The 13656-nt window shown below is 36.1% G+C and overlaps 1 protein-coding gene across 1 annotated transcript; it reads right to left on the bottom strand.

The window, feature by feature from the left end:
- Positions 1–44: 44 nt before the first annotated feature.
- On the bottom strand, positions 45–13256 carry IMPACT (impact RWD domain protein). The gene is made up of 11 exons (XM_071418406.1): positions 13023–13256; positions 12074–12202; positions 11289–11341; positions 10940–11002; positions 8834–8919; positions 7085–7213; positions 6701–6795; positions 4363–4436; positions 2713–2803; positions 495–629; positions 45–247 (listed from the first exon to the last, which is right to left on the bottom strand). The coding sequence occupies exons 1-11, from the start codon at positions 13239–13241 to the stop codon at positions 176–178; spliced, it is 1146 nt and encodes a 381-aa protein (XP_071274507.1). The 5' UTR covers positions 13242–13256; the 3' UTR covers positions 45–175.
- Between the last annotated feature and the right edge of the window lie 400 nt (positions 13257–13656).

Below are 13656 nucleotides of genomic sequence, written 5' to 3'. Positions count from 1 at the left end.
TCTAAGCTCTACTTCAGAACAGCAGAAAAAATCACAAAACAAGGTGAAAATATATCTATGGCTTTACTGAATTCTCTTCTGAATACGACATGTACATTCTATAAGATAAAGCAATAAGGTCCAGGGTTTTTTTGTATAAATATGTGCAAAAATTTTAAAGTTTTTTAAAAATAAATTAGTGTTCTGTTTTCTTTTTGTTGTCCTTCCTTATCTTTTTGCTCTTTCCAGCTTGTCTAGATGATTCTTCCTGAAATGAAAAACATGCATTGCAAAATTTTAAAAATATTCTTGTAAACCACAAGTATTCTCCCAATGTTACCCATGAGAATTATTTTTAATATGAACAGTATTCACAGTTCACAGAGATTTACGAAAATTTGGACATGTTTATCCAATCACACAGGTTGTATTACTTTTCTTCTGGCTTCATCTAACAGTGTTAAGTCCCACAAGTTCACATGCAAATGCCTCCATTCTGGAGGGACGAGACATACCGTGGATGGTACATAGTCGTACTCTACAAGTACATTTCTTGCACAATTGTTTATATGCTTGAAACGATCTGGTCCCAAGAGAATACCTCCATACCAGCGGGACACCACAACTAACACATTGTGGACGTTCAAGATCTGTGAATAATAGAAAGCAATACAAGTTGTTATCTTTTAATTGATCCTAGTTTACTGCTGACACCAATTTGAAACACAGAAAAGGTCTACTATCTTTTATTTCTAAAAATTACTGAGTTACATTTTTTATCCTTTGGTATGATCAATTGTTACTCTGTCATTAAGCTGATTGTCTATTCACATTTTTGAAGTGGTGGTGGATGAGGCTAATAACAGCCAGGCCAAAGGCATTATACATATGGATATACAAAATGCCTCAAGCTAGTGTTGTTAATATCTGCATGTTAACAACCATTAATCATCTTTGTTAAGGAGAAAAAAACAGATATCTGACTAATCTGAACAATACTTTCAGAGAGTCAATCATTGTTCATGAAAACAGCAATATTCTTAGAATTTTAAAATGAAAAGGACTAGGGCCATGTTCTGTGACAGGAATTTTCTACTCTACATTTATGTATTTGCCATAAAGTATATGCATAACAACTCCTAGCAGTAAACAGGATGGTACTAATCCAAAATACAGTTTCTTGTAACCAGAAAGTGCTATTTTGAAATGCTGGTCTGATCTGAAACAAGATTCATTTCTATTAAAAAAAAAAAAAACCTCCCAAAACAACAACAAAAACAACAACAAAAAACCCTATAAGTTCAGCAACAATAAATGTTTTAAATTACCTAATTTTCATACACATATGTCATAAGAGCTCAAAACAAAAAAATCTACAAGATCTATGAACATCCAGAAATCAGCCCATAAACTACTTTAATCTTTTCCTATGGCTGAAAATTGAACTTTTCTTATCCTTAGCTTACTATTCTTCCAGAATGGAAATATTCCCAGTAACTAGGATTACAGATGGAGAATGATGATCCTCATAATTTACATACATTCACATTTGAAAGTGACATTCAGGTCATGTTCTAAATGGGATTTTTATGGAATATTAAGTGCCTAGACAACTTTCAAAAGTGTGCACTAACATGCTGAAAAAAAGCTGATCATCTTAGAACAAATTGAGGCACAGTAACTGCCAAATTGTAGCTTTACATTATTTTCATAACAGTAATGTCTTCACACTTAGCATATACACTTGCATATATTACATAACCTAAGTTTGTTTATTTATTTAACCTTCCCAAGTCTGTTTTGAGTTATTTTAGAAGTCTGAAAAAGTTCAAAATTAAAAATGTCAAAATGTTTCCATCAACTGTATTTTTTTTTTTCAGAAAAAAAAAAAAAAGGAAACATGGGTGGGGGAAGAAAAGTTTCCAGGAATAAGAGTGCAACATATTAAGCAGAAGAATATTCAAGCAAAAAAAGGACAGGAAAATAAAACTCCTGTTGTGAAGGGAACATCAATCTAAAACAAAAATAAATATTTTGTCTGTTCACACAGCTAAATGACTTGAGGCATAGCATTAAGATGCACACAGCTGTCTCATGTAGTTGTGCTGCTTTAATTATGGTTTTACTAGGGCTTGCATTATGAACCAAATTTACCAATCTCAACTCACTCACATTTAGTAGCACCTTTGCCAAATCTTATTTCAACACTTGAAGACTAAAATATATGTAAATATGAGGGCTATGGACCCAGAACAGAAAACAGCACAACAAAACAGACTAAATTATCAAACAATTTAGCTCCTTCATTCCTTTTGTATCTGAAGTTCTACTCTGCAAGTTCATATATTGGTGTCTCTCTATTATGCCTACTCAAGGGAACCACATGAAAGGTTGTGCACAGGTCAGCTGTTATATGGTGACAGTCAGCTTTTCCCAGTACTCATTCTCTGTGTACCTTACACCACACAGGAAGCACAGCATTTAAAACTTAGTTATCTTTTAACCCATTTAAACTATTACTGCCACCTATGAAACATCATTTTTTGCTATGATCTGAGACTTGAAAGTGCTACAGTCTGTGTATCTCCTTTCACCTTGAGAAAGCAATCATCTGGCTGACTGCTAGGAGAGCAAAAATCAAAATAGTCTTCTACAAGCTTATTTACATTATAGTGATTTTTAAAATCAATATAAATTCAAGATTTCCAAAACCCAGAGATTAATTTCTACAACCTGCATGAGATGGAGAAGACGTCCACCTGCTGCTGTCTCTCCATCATCTTCACAATCCTGTAGGAATGTCTGCTTATCTTCACAGTATATTCTATAAAAGAAAAAAAAAACCCATAAAATAGATTTTAAAATGTCAATCAATTAGTATTTCTACATGATTAATGAAGTCTTATATCTTTCATACACGTGTGCATCAATTCTAATTCTCTATTATACATATTTACATGAAAACAGGATGACGCACAGGGTAAACCACAAGTGTTTATCTGTACAGTAGAACAAGTTTTGAGAAGCTTTTACACAGACTTTAGCTAGTTCTGGTAAACTCCAGTCACTATCAGTTTAAAGTCCCTAAACAGAAAAATACCCAGGTTTTTAGCCTAATAATTGCACCTAGCTGAAACCAACTCTACCAGATATAGATTCAAATAATGGTATAACCCTAGAAGTAAAACTTGGACAAAAATATTATTAATAATTAATTATGTCTGTATTTCAGCAGCAACATGAAACTATGACTGAAATTTGTCCTTGGATTCTCCATGTCATCTCCCTCCACAGGGGGCACTGCAGTGAACTTTTGGGTGTATTGTTTCATAAAGAAGACAGCTGCCCAGGCCTAATTTTCCATAAGTCATGCTCAGAGGTCTACTGACAAATAAGTTGGTTTATTACCAACTTACTTCCTAACTTCTGAACTTAGTTACAGGTGACACAATGAGAAAGAGGCTTCTAGTACTAGATGACAAAGAGGAAGCAGTAAGTATGTGCCTGTTCCTTTTTTTTCTTTGTTTTTTTTTTTTAAGTGGATTTGGGTAATATGAGTGAAGGAAGCCAGATCATCATCTCTGAGAACAGAAACACCCTCTTTACAGAAACTTTTTACTTAGGTAGAAGCTTTTACTTTTTGGTAAAATAAGCTTTCACTTGCTCTCATTTCATGTTTCCTTAGGATCACAGCAAGATGGGCATGAATGGATAAGTACTTGTGCATGGTTTTTTAGATGACTGATTCCTACAGTTCCTCCCTTTTATTGTCACTTACATTCCTCAGAAAACCTACACTGGTTGGAAAAACCTACACTGGACTGAGACCAATTCATTTCACATAAACTATGTTCAGAAAAGTTGCCAGAGGCAGGTGACTGCCAAACTCATTTTTACCTGTTTCTCATAATCCCTGAAGTTTCTTGTATTTCAGCTGAAACTTCATATGCCAGATGTCTGCATCAGGCTTTCTGATTCGACTCTTATTTCAACTGAACATTTTCAGCTATTTCTAAATATAAGGTTGGGGGGAAAAAGAAGTTACTTCACCCAAATAAAAACACATTTAATTCAGGATGATGTAGCACTTCCATGCTCAGACATACTACAAAAGTATACTAACACATGTTCAGATCCACTTTTTTTCCTATTCCTAATGCTGCTTCACTGTCTTATTTCCTACTCTATGTTCTACTTTCTTGACCTCAAATTCAAAATAACACCTGCAACACCAACCATACAAATAAGAAACCTACTCCCTAAAGCAAGAAATTTCTTTTAATAGCAAGAAATTTAATAGGAAGGAATTTCTTTCTCATGTCCTGCACTCATTTGTGAAAGAACACTAAAAAGAAAAATGAAAAATCACTATTTGTATCTCACCTGTATGCATATATGTTGTGGGTAGCACTTGCAATTTTCTTGTTCTCATATAATTTTTCAAGAACTCTTTTAACCTATAAAAAACCAACAGAAAAAAACCCTTCCTTTTATAACAGAGCTTTCAAACATCCCTCTCAATATCACTGCTAAACAAACATCTCTCTAATACTACAATGAAACAATTTTATGCTTTGACATAAAATGTTTGTTAACTCAAGAAGCAGCTTCTCAGTATTCTCATACTTGTTTTAAACAATTTTCCTGGGATACTGAAAACAGCTTGTCTCTTGAATTTCTACATTGTGTATATTTATATTATTGCTCAAGATGTAGAAGTGTCAAATTGCCATAAGATCCAGAAAATATTTTTAGTCAGTATTCAGTATCAACTGCACCTGCTTACTTTTTTTAACAATAAAGTTAAGCTGGAAAAGAACATAACATACATATTCCCACTAGACACTGCTTTTACTTATTTCACAAAAATATGATGTTTAGAAAGCCCTACTACATTTCAAGTTTTTCCTTTTCCCTCAAACATGATTTTTTTCAGTTTCCACTTCACAGAAATAAAGTAAAAACAAAAACCATCCTATTAGGAGTCTGAAAGTGTCAGTATTTCCCAGAAAACAGATATTCCCATCATATCTATGATCTCTTTGCTCTTAAGAAGTACCAAATTCAAAAAAATTACCAATATCAGCTCATCATATGTTTCTAAGTAAACAAACTGGCAATTGTTCAACCCTTTCCAATGGTCTAGCAAAAAGAAGAGCTTTTGATTAAGACATCATTTTAGTGCATAATACAAAACATTACTGAAGTTGAGAAAGCTTGGGAAAACATGTCTGGCAAGTAAACTGCCTTCCATACAAAAACAAATGCCTCAGAGGAGTAATCAACAGACATATTTAATATCTGCCCTAGCGATACTGTGCTATTTCCAACTCCTCTTGAAGAAATCCAACTGACAAAAATCACCTCAAATAAAAGATATCTCAATTAAAAAACCCCTGTTATTAATGGAGAATATTGCTTCAGACATTTATCTTCTTTGAACACTTCTACTTTGAACACTGAAGGACAACTCATATTACTTAAAACACTTTCATAAACATGGACAGTATGTTAAAACAATAAGTTTCAATCCAGGCACTTAAAGGACAATTCATATGAAATGATCATCGCCTTTGACATTACTTATTTCCCAGCTACCTGGTTCCTGGAAACTTTAAAGATTAATTTTTGTGCTACAGCTGCCTCTTCTTTAAGTGAGTCTTTAACAGAGATAGATAGATAGATAGATAGATAGATAGATAGATAGATAGATTATATATATATAATAAATGAACTCTGTTACTTTAGAAAGGGAAGAAATGGAAATCATTGGCTTAATGTATCTTTTTCATTTTAAAATACTCTCACCCCTTTGTCATGATTTGTGAGTAAGATTGTTCCTAAACACACAAAACTCCATGAATGTACAGTGTATGTGAACTTGAAAGGTCAAAGTGCTCCAGAAAGGATGCTGGGATTTAGAGACCAATTCTTATGTCCATGTTAAGCAAATTATTGAGGGGGAAGAAAAAACAAAACAAAACAAAACAAAACACAGATGGCTTCAAACATTACAGCTTTTGTACAGAGAAATCAGCCTAAAAACACTATCAACCTGTCAGTGTTTTTTAATAGCCACTGAGTATGTAGTTGACCTAGCTTACATGGAACTTCAAGAAGCACTTGACAAGATCTCTCACCAAAAATTCTTTTAAAAAACCCTAAAATTGCATAAAAAGAAAGAGAAAAATCCTCTCAAGGTTTAACTCTGAGTTAATAAAAGAAAAGAACAGTAGTTGCCCCACTAAAAGGGGATGATCAAAGGAGGCTGATGGTAACAGATGAAAAGTAATGTATAAAAGAAGCTCCAAACCCCTCTCAATTAGGTCATGATAAAGATTTACCTATGCACAATCCAAGTGTGCTTTTCAACAGAATTCCTTTCTGAAGGAGGGAAGACATATATAAATCCATTTTATGTGTTAGCTTTTCCAGCTAACACAGGATAGACTTGGTAACTTCCAAACATCTTATGATAAACTTGACAACATCCAGAAGTCAAATTACAGTGTTCTTATTCTCCTCCATCTAATGCACAGAGTGGTGAAGAATAGCAGGAACAGAAGTAAAAGCAAAAGTGAGAAACTAATGACTACTCAGACAGTACTAGCACAGAAAGATGCACAGACAGACCAACATATCTGGCAAATCCCAAATATTCCAGTAATACTTTGTCAAGCTCAAAGTACAGGCAAAAAGAGAAGAACTGATCTCTACTAACTTGTCTGGTTGTCACCACTGGAGCCAAATGTGCCTGGAAAGTGCTCCTTCGATCTGTGATTGGGTTTCCATGATGTATGGGGGGCAGTTCTTCATCTATGGGTCACAAACAAGGGAGTGTTTCTTTTCTTTTAAGAGGACAGAAACAATGCTTGGGGCTACAAAAGTAAAGAATGTCTCAACTTTAAGAAAAGGGACTTATTAAAGTGAAGTGTAGAAAATAATGTACAAACCCACCAATAATATATTGCATTTTTTAATGACTGTTATTAAATGTTATTGTAATTCTATTGTCACTAATTTTATCCTAAAGCTGAGTAGAAGACCAGAATCTTCAGGTCTCATTCAAATTATTTCAACAGAATTAACAGAGCGTATTTTTTACCTTCCTGACATTCAGATGTCATAAAATTTAACATTTTAGTTTGATCCTCCTGAGTGGGCTGATAGTCTAGGAGAAAATCATCTCCATCATCTTCATCAACTTCTTCAGTGGTTTTCTTAATATCTGGTTCTATTAAGATACAAGTAGTAGAATTTATTACACATTTTTTGCAAGACAAGCAAAACAAAATTTCAAACTCTTCCCAAAAGTCTCTGTCTTCTCAGTTCAAAACAGTTTGACATGAAAAATTATTAAATGCAGAATAGCAACATTAATTACAAGAAAACCCAAAAGTACTAAGCCCAGTATTAAGTTAAAAATTCCTGAGAATGAAAAATTAAATACTCATAACATGGGATCTTTCCATAAGACCTTCTGTTTCAATACTAAGTAACAGTATTTCTAATAAAAAAAAGAACAATAGTGTTTACTATTTCCATTAAACATTCAAAATGCTATCTTTAATCTGAATTTAGGGATCAAATTAAGCTGATCTTTCACAGAAACTCCAGCCATTTACTGATCATTTGGGGCAAAATGTAGAGCTATTGCTCAGTGCTACTTCATGAGAATATAAAATTATTAGATAAAAAATTATTAGATTTGAAACATCTCTCTCAACACGCTTCAAGTATTCTGGGATTCCAAAAATCCTGTTTTCCTTCATTCATAGAATGTCCAAAAAATAATAGTCAATAACAAAGGAGGAAATATACAGGGTTTTGACATCTGTATTTAGAGCCAAATTAATATATCACAGTTTCATTCCTATTTAGAGGGCTATGATGTGCTTATGATGCAGGTTTTATAATATATGTATTTTCCATGAAAAAACAGAGGGGTAATAAAGCATGTTCAAAGATGGAAGCCATAAGGTTGTGGCCAAAATACCGAAACTTCCAATATTGTCAGTAAAGTTTTCACTTCTCAGTGTCCACTTTTAGTCACATCAGTGAAGAATGACTTCTCCAATATCCATGATGCAGCAACAAAATGCATAGTTTATCAAAAGACTAACACTAGACCTTACCATGAAACCACACTGAAAATTAATTTTTTTTTTCTTCAGACTTTTATTTCTCACAGGACAAAGGTAACACCCCTGATAGAGAAAAGTAGTTCTGTTTCCTTTTACCACAGTGCATGCACACATCACTCACACATTTCATAGCAGTTTAGCATTTTAATGCACAAAACCTCCCACCATTTTTTGAAACAACAACTGTGAATTTACACAAACTCTGTAAGAATAAGAGCAGAAGAATCACTGCAGCTCTACTGATTATGTACTTCTTATCCCAATACATTAAAATGAATGGAAGGACAGAAAAGTAAAACGATGGAATACTTGGTCATTTGTCTGCATAGTATACTGAAGTTATCTTCTCTTGAATCCCAATACTCCAACAGTGCACTCAACACCAGAAATTAATTACTGGTATGAATAATCCTTTGCAGAATGGAGGGCAAAACATAATGTACCTGTGGGCAGCACTGTCCTTTCAAGCAAATAATTTCATTCCTGAGAGAACTGCGGACCTTGTTCCAGTTCAGGGGCCACCCCCACCTTCTTTTCCCTACTGCTTTTTAAAAAGGGACACTGCCACTGTAAAACAGTAAGCCCTGACACAGGAGACTGTTGTCTGATATTTAGATCAAATTCAAAAGTGGGCCTAAAGTAACTTGTACTGAAATCTTACTTTGCAGTGAAAGAAGGAAAATGAAAGCCCCATGTATTTTCTGAAGTACCTGGATCTGAAGACTGTGCCTTTTCTACCAGAACTTCTCGTATCTTCTCCACCCACAAATACAGTATACTTTCACCAAGGTTCTGTCTGGAAGTAAAAGGTCATGGTAAATGAAGAAATCACTTTTGCAAATTTCACTTGGAAAGTACATAAAATAATATACAAATTTTGGACACACAGAAATGGAACATAAGCTAGTGAGATAAAGAGGCTTGTGTGAAGTTCTGTCTCAGTAGCTCACTGGGTGAAAAACTTATCAGTGGACTGTGATAGTAGGTCAGTGGAGCATTGGAACACTACAGTTTGGGTAATAGGCAGGAGGTAAAGATTTAGACCTAGGAGGATTCACTCAGGGGGCACAGGTGTGTATTGAGGTTCTGAAGGAGAATGGGATGAACACATTTTATATACGCACGTTAGGAGTTAATAAATACTTCCTTTATGTGCAGCAGGACCCAAACAACTCAAAACATATTTCAAATGGTTAAAATGGTTATGAATTGTGCATGTCTGTCTAAGAAACAAAACCAAAGATTTAGGGCCATAGATATCTTATGGTTTCTCATTAATTTTATTCTTACTGCCACCTTCTGGGCACCAGGTAAGTAACAAAAGTACATATTTAAACTCTGCTTAATGTATACAGCACTACTGCTGGAAACAATCAAATTCAAATAAGCATACATATTTTAAGAAAAAATATTCAAGCAAAAATAAGGATTTTATGAATTTGTAGCTCTCACTTCAAAATCCAGACGGACTCCAGAACAATTCAACATCCTGATTTCACACGGCTTATTGTACAGAAGCACTGCTTTAACATCAGAAGACTTTTTTTTAGTGATGGAGAGAGACTAGAAGAAGAATAAAATTTCCCTATTTTAAAAAGTAAACAGCAATTTGTCCAACTATTGCCCAATGACAGTTTCTGAATAGTTGTAAATTACTTTGTGTCTCCTAAAACAGACTTGTGATCTATAAATATCCATTTTTTCCATACCAACTGACAGTATAGTTCATGTTGGTTTAGACTGCACAACTACACAACTTAGATCTCTAGAGACTAGAAACCTGGTCAAACATAAATGATGCAGAGCATTTCTGTTATCTGACAATCATTTAGGCATTGAATTGATAAAAGGTTTTCACAAATACTGTGCACATCAGTGATTACTCCAGGTTTTCAAACTGATTAAAATGATCTAAGGTATATATATGGCCTAAAATACAAACACTTTCACTTCCTGCTGAACAAACAGAAGCGAGAGCAGACCAGCGAGAACTCTGACCAGCAGCTGATAGAGAGAGAAGGGAGCTGAACCAGCACAATTTGACAGCCTACAGGATTGCACAGGGGGAACAAAAAAGGAACCAGCAGCTCTACCTGTGGCAGAGACTCCATCAAATCCTTTGAATCTGGACAGCTTTAAGGACAACCTCTGTCCTTTTTGCTCCACTGAACAACTGTGGTGAATATGATCACACAGAACTTTTCACTTAAAATCCTTGTGCGTTTTTAACACTTCAAATTAAATTTTACTTGCTTAAATGATCTGTTGCTTAATTAACTAAGAAACCAGTTAATAAAAGTAAAAAACCCTTATGGAAGCTAAGTGGTCTCTTCCTTATGGCATTAAAAACCATTTCTTATGCAAGATGCTCAGATTTCACTATCTGGGGCATGATTGTGCTTTCTTATGTTTTCATTTCATTTATTTTATATAATCTCTGAGATCTAAAAGAAATAAATAAACCATATAAAATTACTATATTTTCCACCCCCCTTTCACAGCAATTCAAAATCATGCAATTTGAGTATTTCTAAATGCTGTTTATTCTCATGCATCCATTATGCCCTGTATTATGTGTTAGCTGCACACTGTGATAATAAACAGTCCACAATGCTCCAGATTCCAATTAAGAGATTCTGCATGTGTTTATTTTAAAACCTAGGTTTCCTTTAACTTTTAAGAAAAACTGGTATTCCACTTATGCTCTAAGACAACCAAATGTTTTCACATTCTGTGTTTTAACATTCAAGTGCAGAACAGATAGAAATTGAAAATACATTGTCTCTTTTTACTATATTCCACAGTCTCAAACTTACAAATATATTTCTTCCAAGCTATTTGCTAGTTCTGTATAGTCTTGTCCTCGAAGCCAAGGAGCACTAGAATGAAAAGAAATGCAATGAAAATTGTGCTATATGCTGCTTCCAACATTCCCAAATAAATGTGATGAACACCTTGAAAATATAACTTTGCCAACCATCAAGATTCCAGCTGCAAACATCTTGGAAAAAGCAGGATAAAGAATAGAATATCCTTGCTGGAAACATCCCCCATTGCTGGTATACTTTAATTCAAGGAGTATTTTAACTAAACTTCCACTTACAGGTAAACAATTAAGAGTGGCAACTCATCAAACACAAATGTTTGCAAGAAAACATCACCTACTTTAGTTGATAAATAGGTGGCTCTGCAGTTGGATATCCTGGTGGCAAAATCACCTGAAAAAAAATCAGGATATGTATTCACTGCACTACCTTCAGCTAGATGAGCTTTACTGAAGGACTCTGATGCCATGCACCAGCACTACATTAGCGTTACAAATGAAGAAAGCAGTTGGATATGTTATCACAGAATTACAAGAAACACTGAATATCTGCATTTAAAACTCCAATAGTGGTAATGCATACAATTACATTTTATGGGGCAATTCATATGGATGCAAAATAAAATACAGAAAAAAACTGAAAGAAGCTGCACACATGGTTACTGTGACTTAAAAAAGTGGTACCACATTTCCCTAAGTAGACACTTCCATGTTTCTTACACTAAGTAAACTTACTGCTTTCAGTTCTGAAACATAAAGTAAGGAGATGGATCAATTAAGTTGATCCAAATTTCCTTTTGTCTCAACACTTTCCAGAAAGCAAATCTAGATGCAACTGCAGTAGATTCACTGAGGCACAAAGTCCCCAGTGTAAAAGCATTTAAGAAATTAGTCTTTGGTGAAATACACTGAAATGCTTTGGTTAGGTGTGGAATTAGGATATGCAATTACTGAATATGTCACAAGCGCACCAATGTGTTACATGAAGAATCACTGAAAATCTTATCACAGACTTCAATCCAAAAGCTTCTGAATCATCTGAGTAGATAATAAACCATATTTAAAGGGTTTCATCTGCATCAGTCTAACTGAAAAATTTGTGCTAAACTTCTTACCACCACTATACCTGCAAACAGAGGGTCCATTTTGGTTGATCCAGGCAGTCACTAATCTTAATGCAATAGATTTTTTCATCTTCATCTACAACACACCAATCATCACCATAGATCGATGAAAGGGCTTCAACTTCATCTATCTAAAACAACGAAAAAAAGCAAAATTAAATATCCCCCCCCCATAAAACCAACACAACTCTGTGTGGCAATCATATTTTCATCTTTTTAAAGACTTTCTCTTCTACAACTCATTGACAGATGTGACAAGATTCACTTCACAGGAAGGCCCTAAGAACTGGGGATCCAGTCCTGATTCACAAGACTTCAAGTGCACCAGGGGAGGTTTAAATTGGACCTTAGGAAGAATTTCTTCACAGAAGGGGTGATTAGACATTAGAATGGGCTGCCCAGGGAGGTGGTGGAGTCACTGTGCCCGGAGGTATTGCAGGAAAGACTGGATGTGGCACTCAGTGCCCTGGTCTGGTTGACACGGTGGTGTTCAGCCACAGGTTGGACTCGATGATCTCAGAGTATTTTCCAACCTAACTGATCCTATGATTTTGTAAGTAACCTTTGCTCAGTTCTCACACAGACACAACAGCTTTTGAATTTCTCTGGATAATCCCGTCACCTTAGCAGTGACAAGGCGAGCAAAGTGACAGGGAGCAGGTGCCAACACGCTCCCTGCAGCTCCCAGTCGGGCGCTGCTCCTGGCTGGATGGGTCGGACCCCGGCAGGGCAAAGACCCCGAGGGTTCGGCACTAAGCTCGTCCTCAGGAGGAGCGGATACTCAGCAAATTCCCATAAAGAAAAACCAGGGAAGTGCCTTTTACCTAGAAAAGAAACACCTGAAGTGTGGCGGTGCAGGCGCCACAGCGGGCACGGAGCCGCTCGGGGGCCGGGGCTCACCAGGAGCCCTCTGAAGTCACCGCTCTCCCCGCGGCCCCCTCCGCCGCTCACCTGCTGCTGGGCCCTCTCCGTGCCACTCGCCGCCATCGGAGCCGACGGAGAGAGGAGGAAAAGGGAAGGAGCAGGAGGAAGGGAAGGAGAAGCAGGGAAAAGCCCCGGGCAGCCGCGCCGTGTGCGCAGCCGTGGCGGTGACGCCGCGGCTCCTTCCTTCCGCCGCAGGGCCAGCGGGAGCGGACGGACCGTGCGCTCCTGCCTCGCGTTACCGTGCATCCTCTGTATCCGTCTTGGAACTTTTCCCGTATTCCCTACATCCTGTTGTTAAATAAAAGTGTGCAAGCCGTTCTGTTTCACTGAGGATTTTACTGATGCAGCCGTTGTCACCTTGCGTTTATGGCATTCGGGATGCAACGATTGACATAACAACATTTCCTTTAAAAATTATTTAAAGAGTAACAGGTGTTTCAAGCAGTTTTCATTACCGTTCTAGAAATCCATTTCTTCTGTTTAAGCTCGGGAAGTTTAAGGCATCTCTTTTAGAGACGGCACTGATCAGTAAAGATCTTTTTGTGTGCAAAGCATGGATTTCACCGTTTTTGCAGTTTTTGTAATTTATGGGTTTTTCCAATGTAATTTTATACTGACACAGTTGGGAAGAATTCAAGGTAAACTTCACTTTGCCTTTCTG

This window comes from Agelaius tricolor, unplaced genomic scaffold, assembly GCF_023055355.1.
Source record: "Agelaius tricolor isolate 1412-34295 unplaced genomic scaffold, bAgeTri1.0.p SCAF_2, whole genome shotgun sequence".
In the NCBI taxonomy this organism is placed as follows: domain Eukaryota; kingdom Metazoa; phylum Chordata; class Aves; order Passeriformes; family Icteridae; genus Agelaius; species Agelaius tricolor.
Note: the sequence above shows the minus strand (reverse complement) of the source record. Positions and strands in the feature narration are given on the sequence as shown.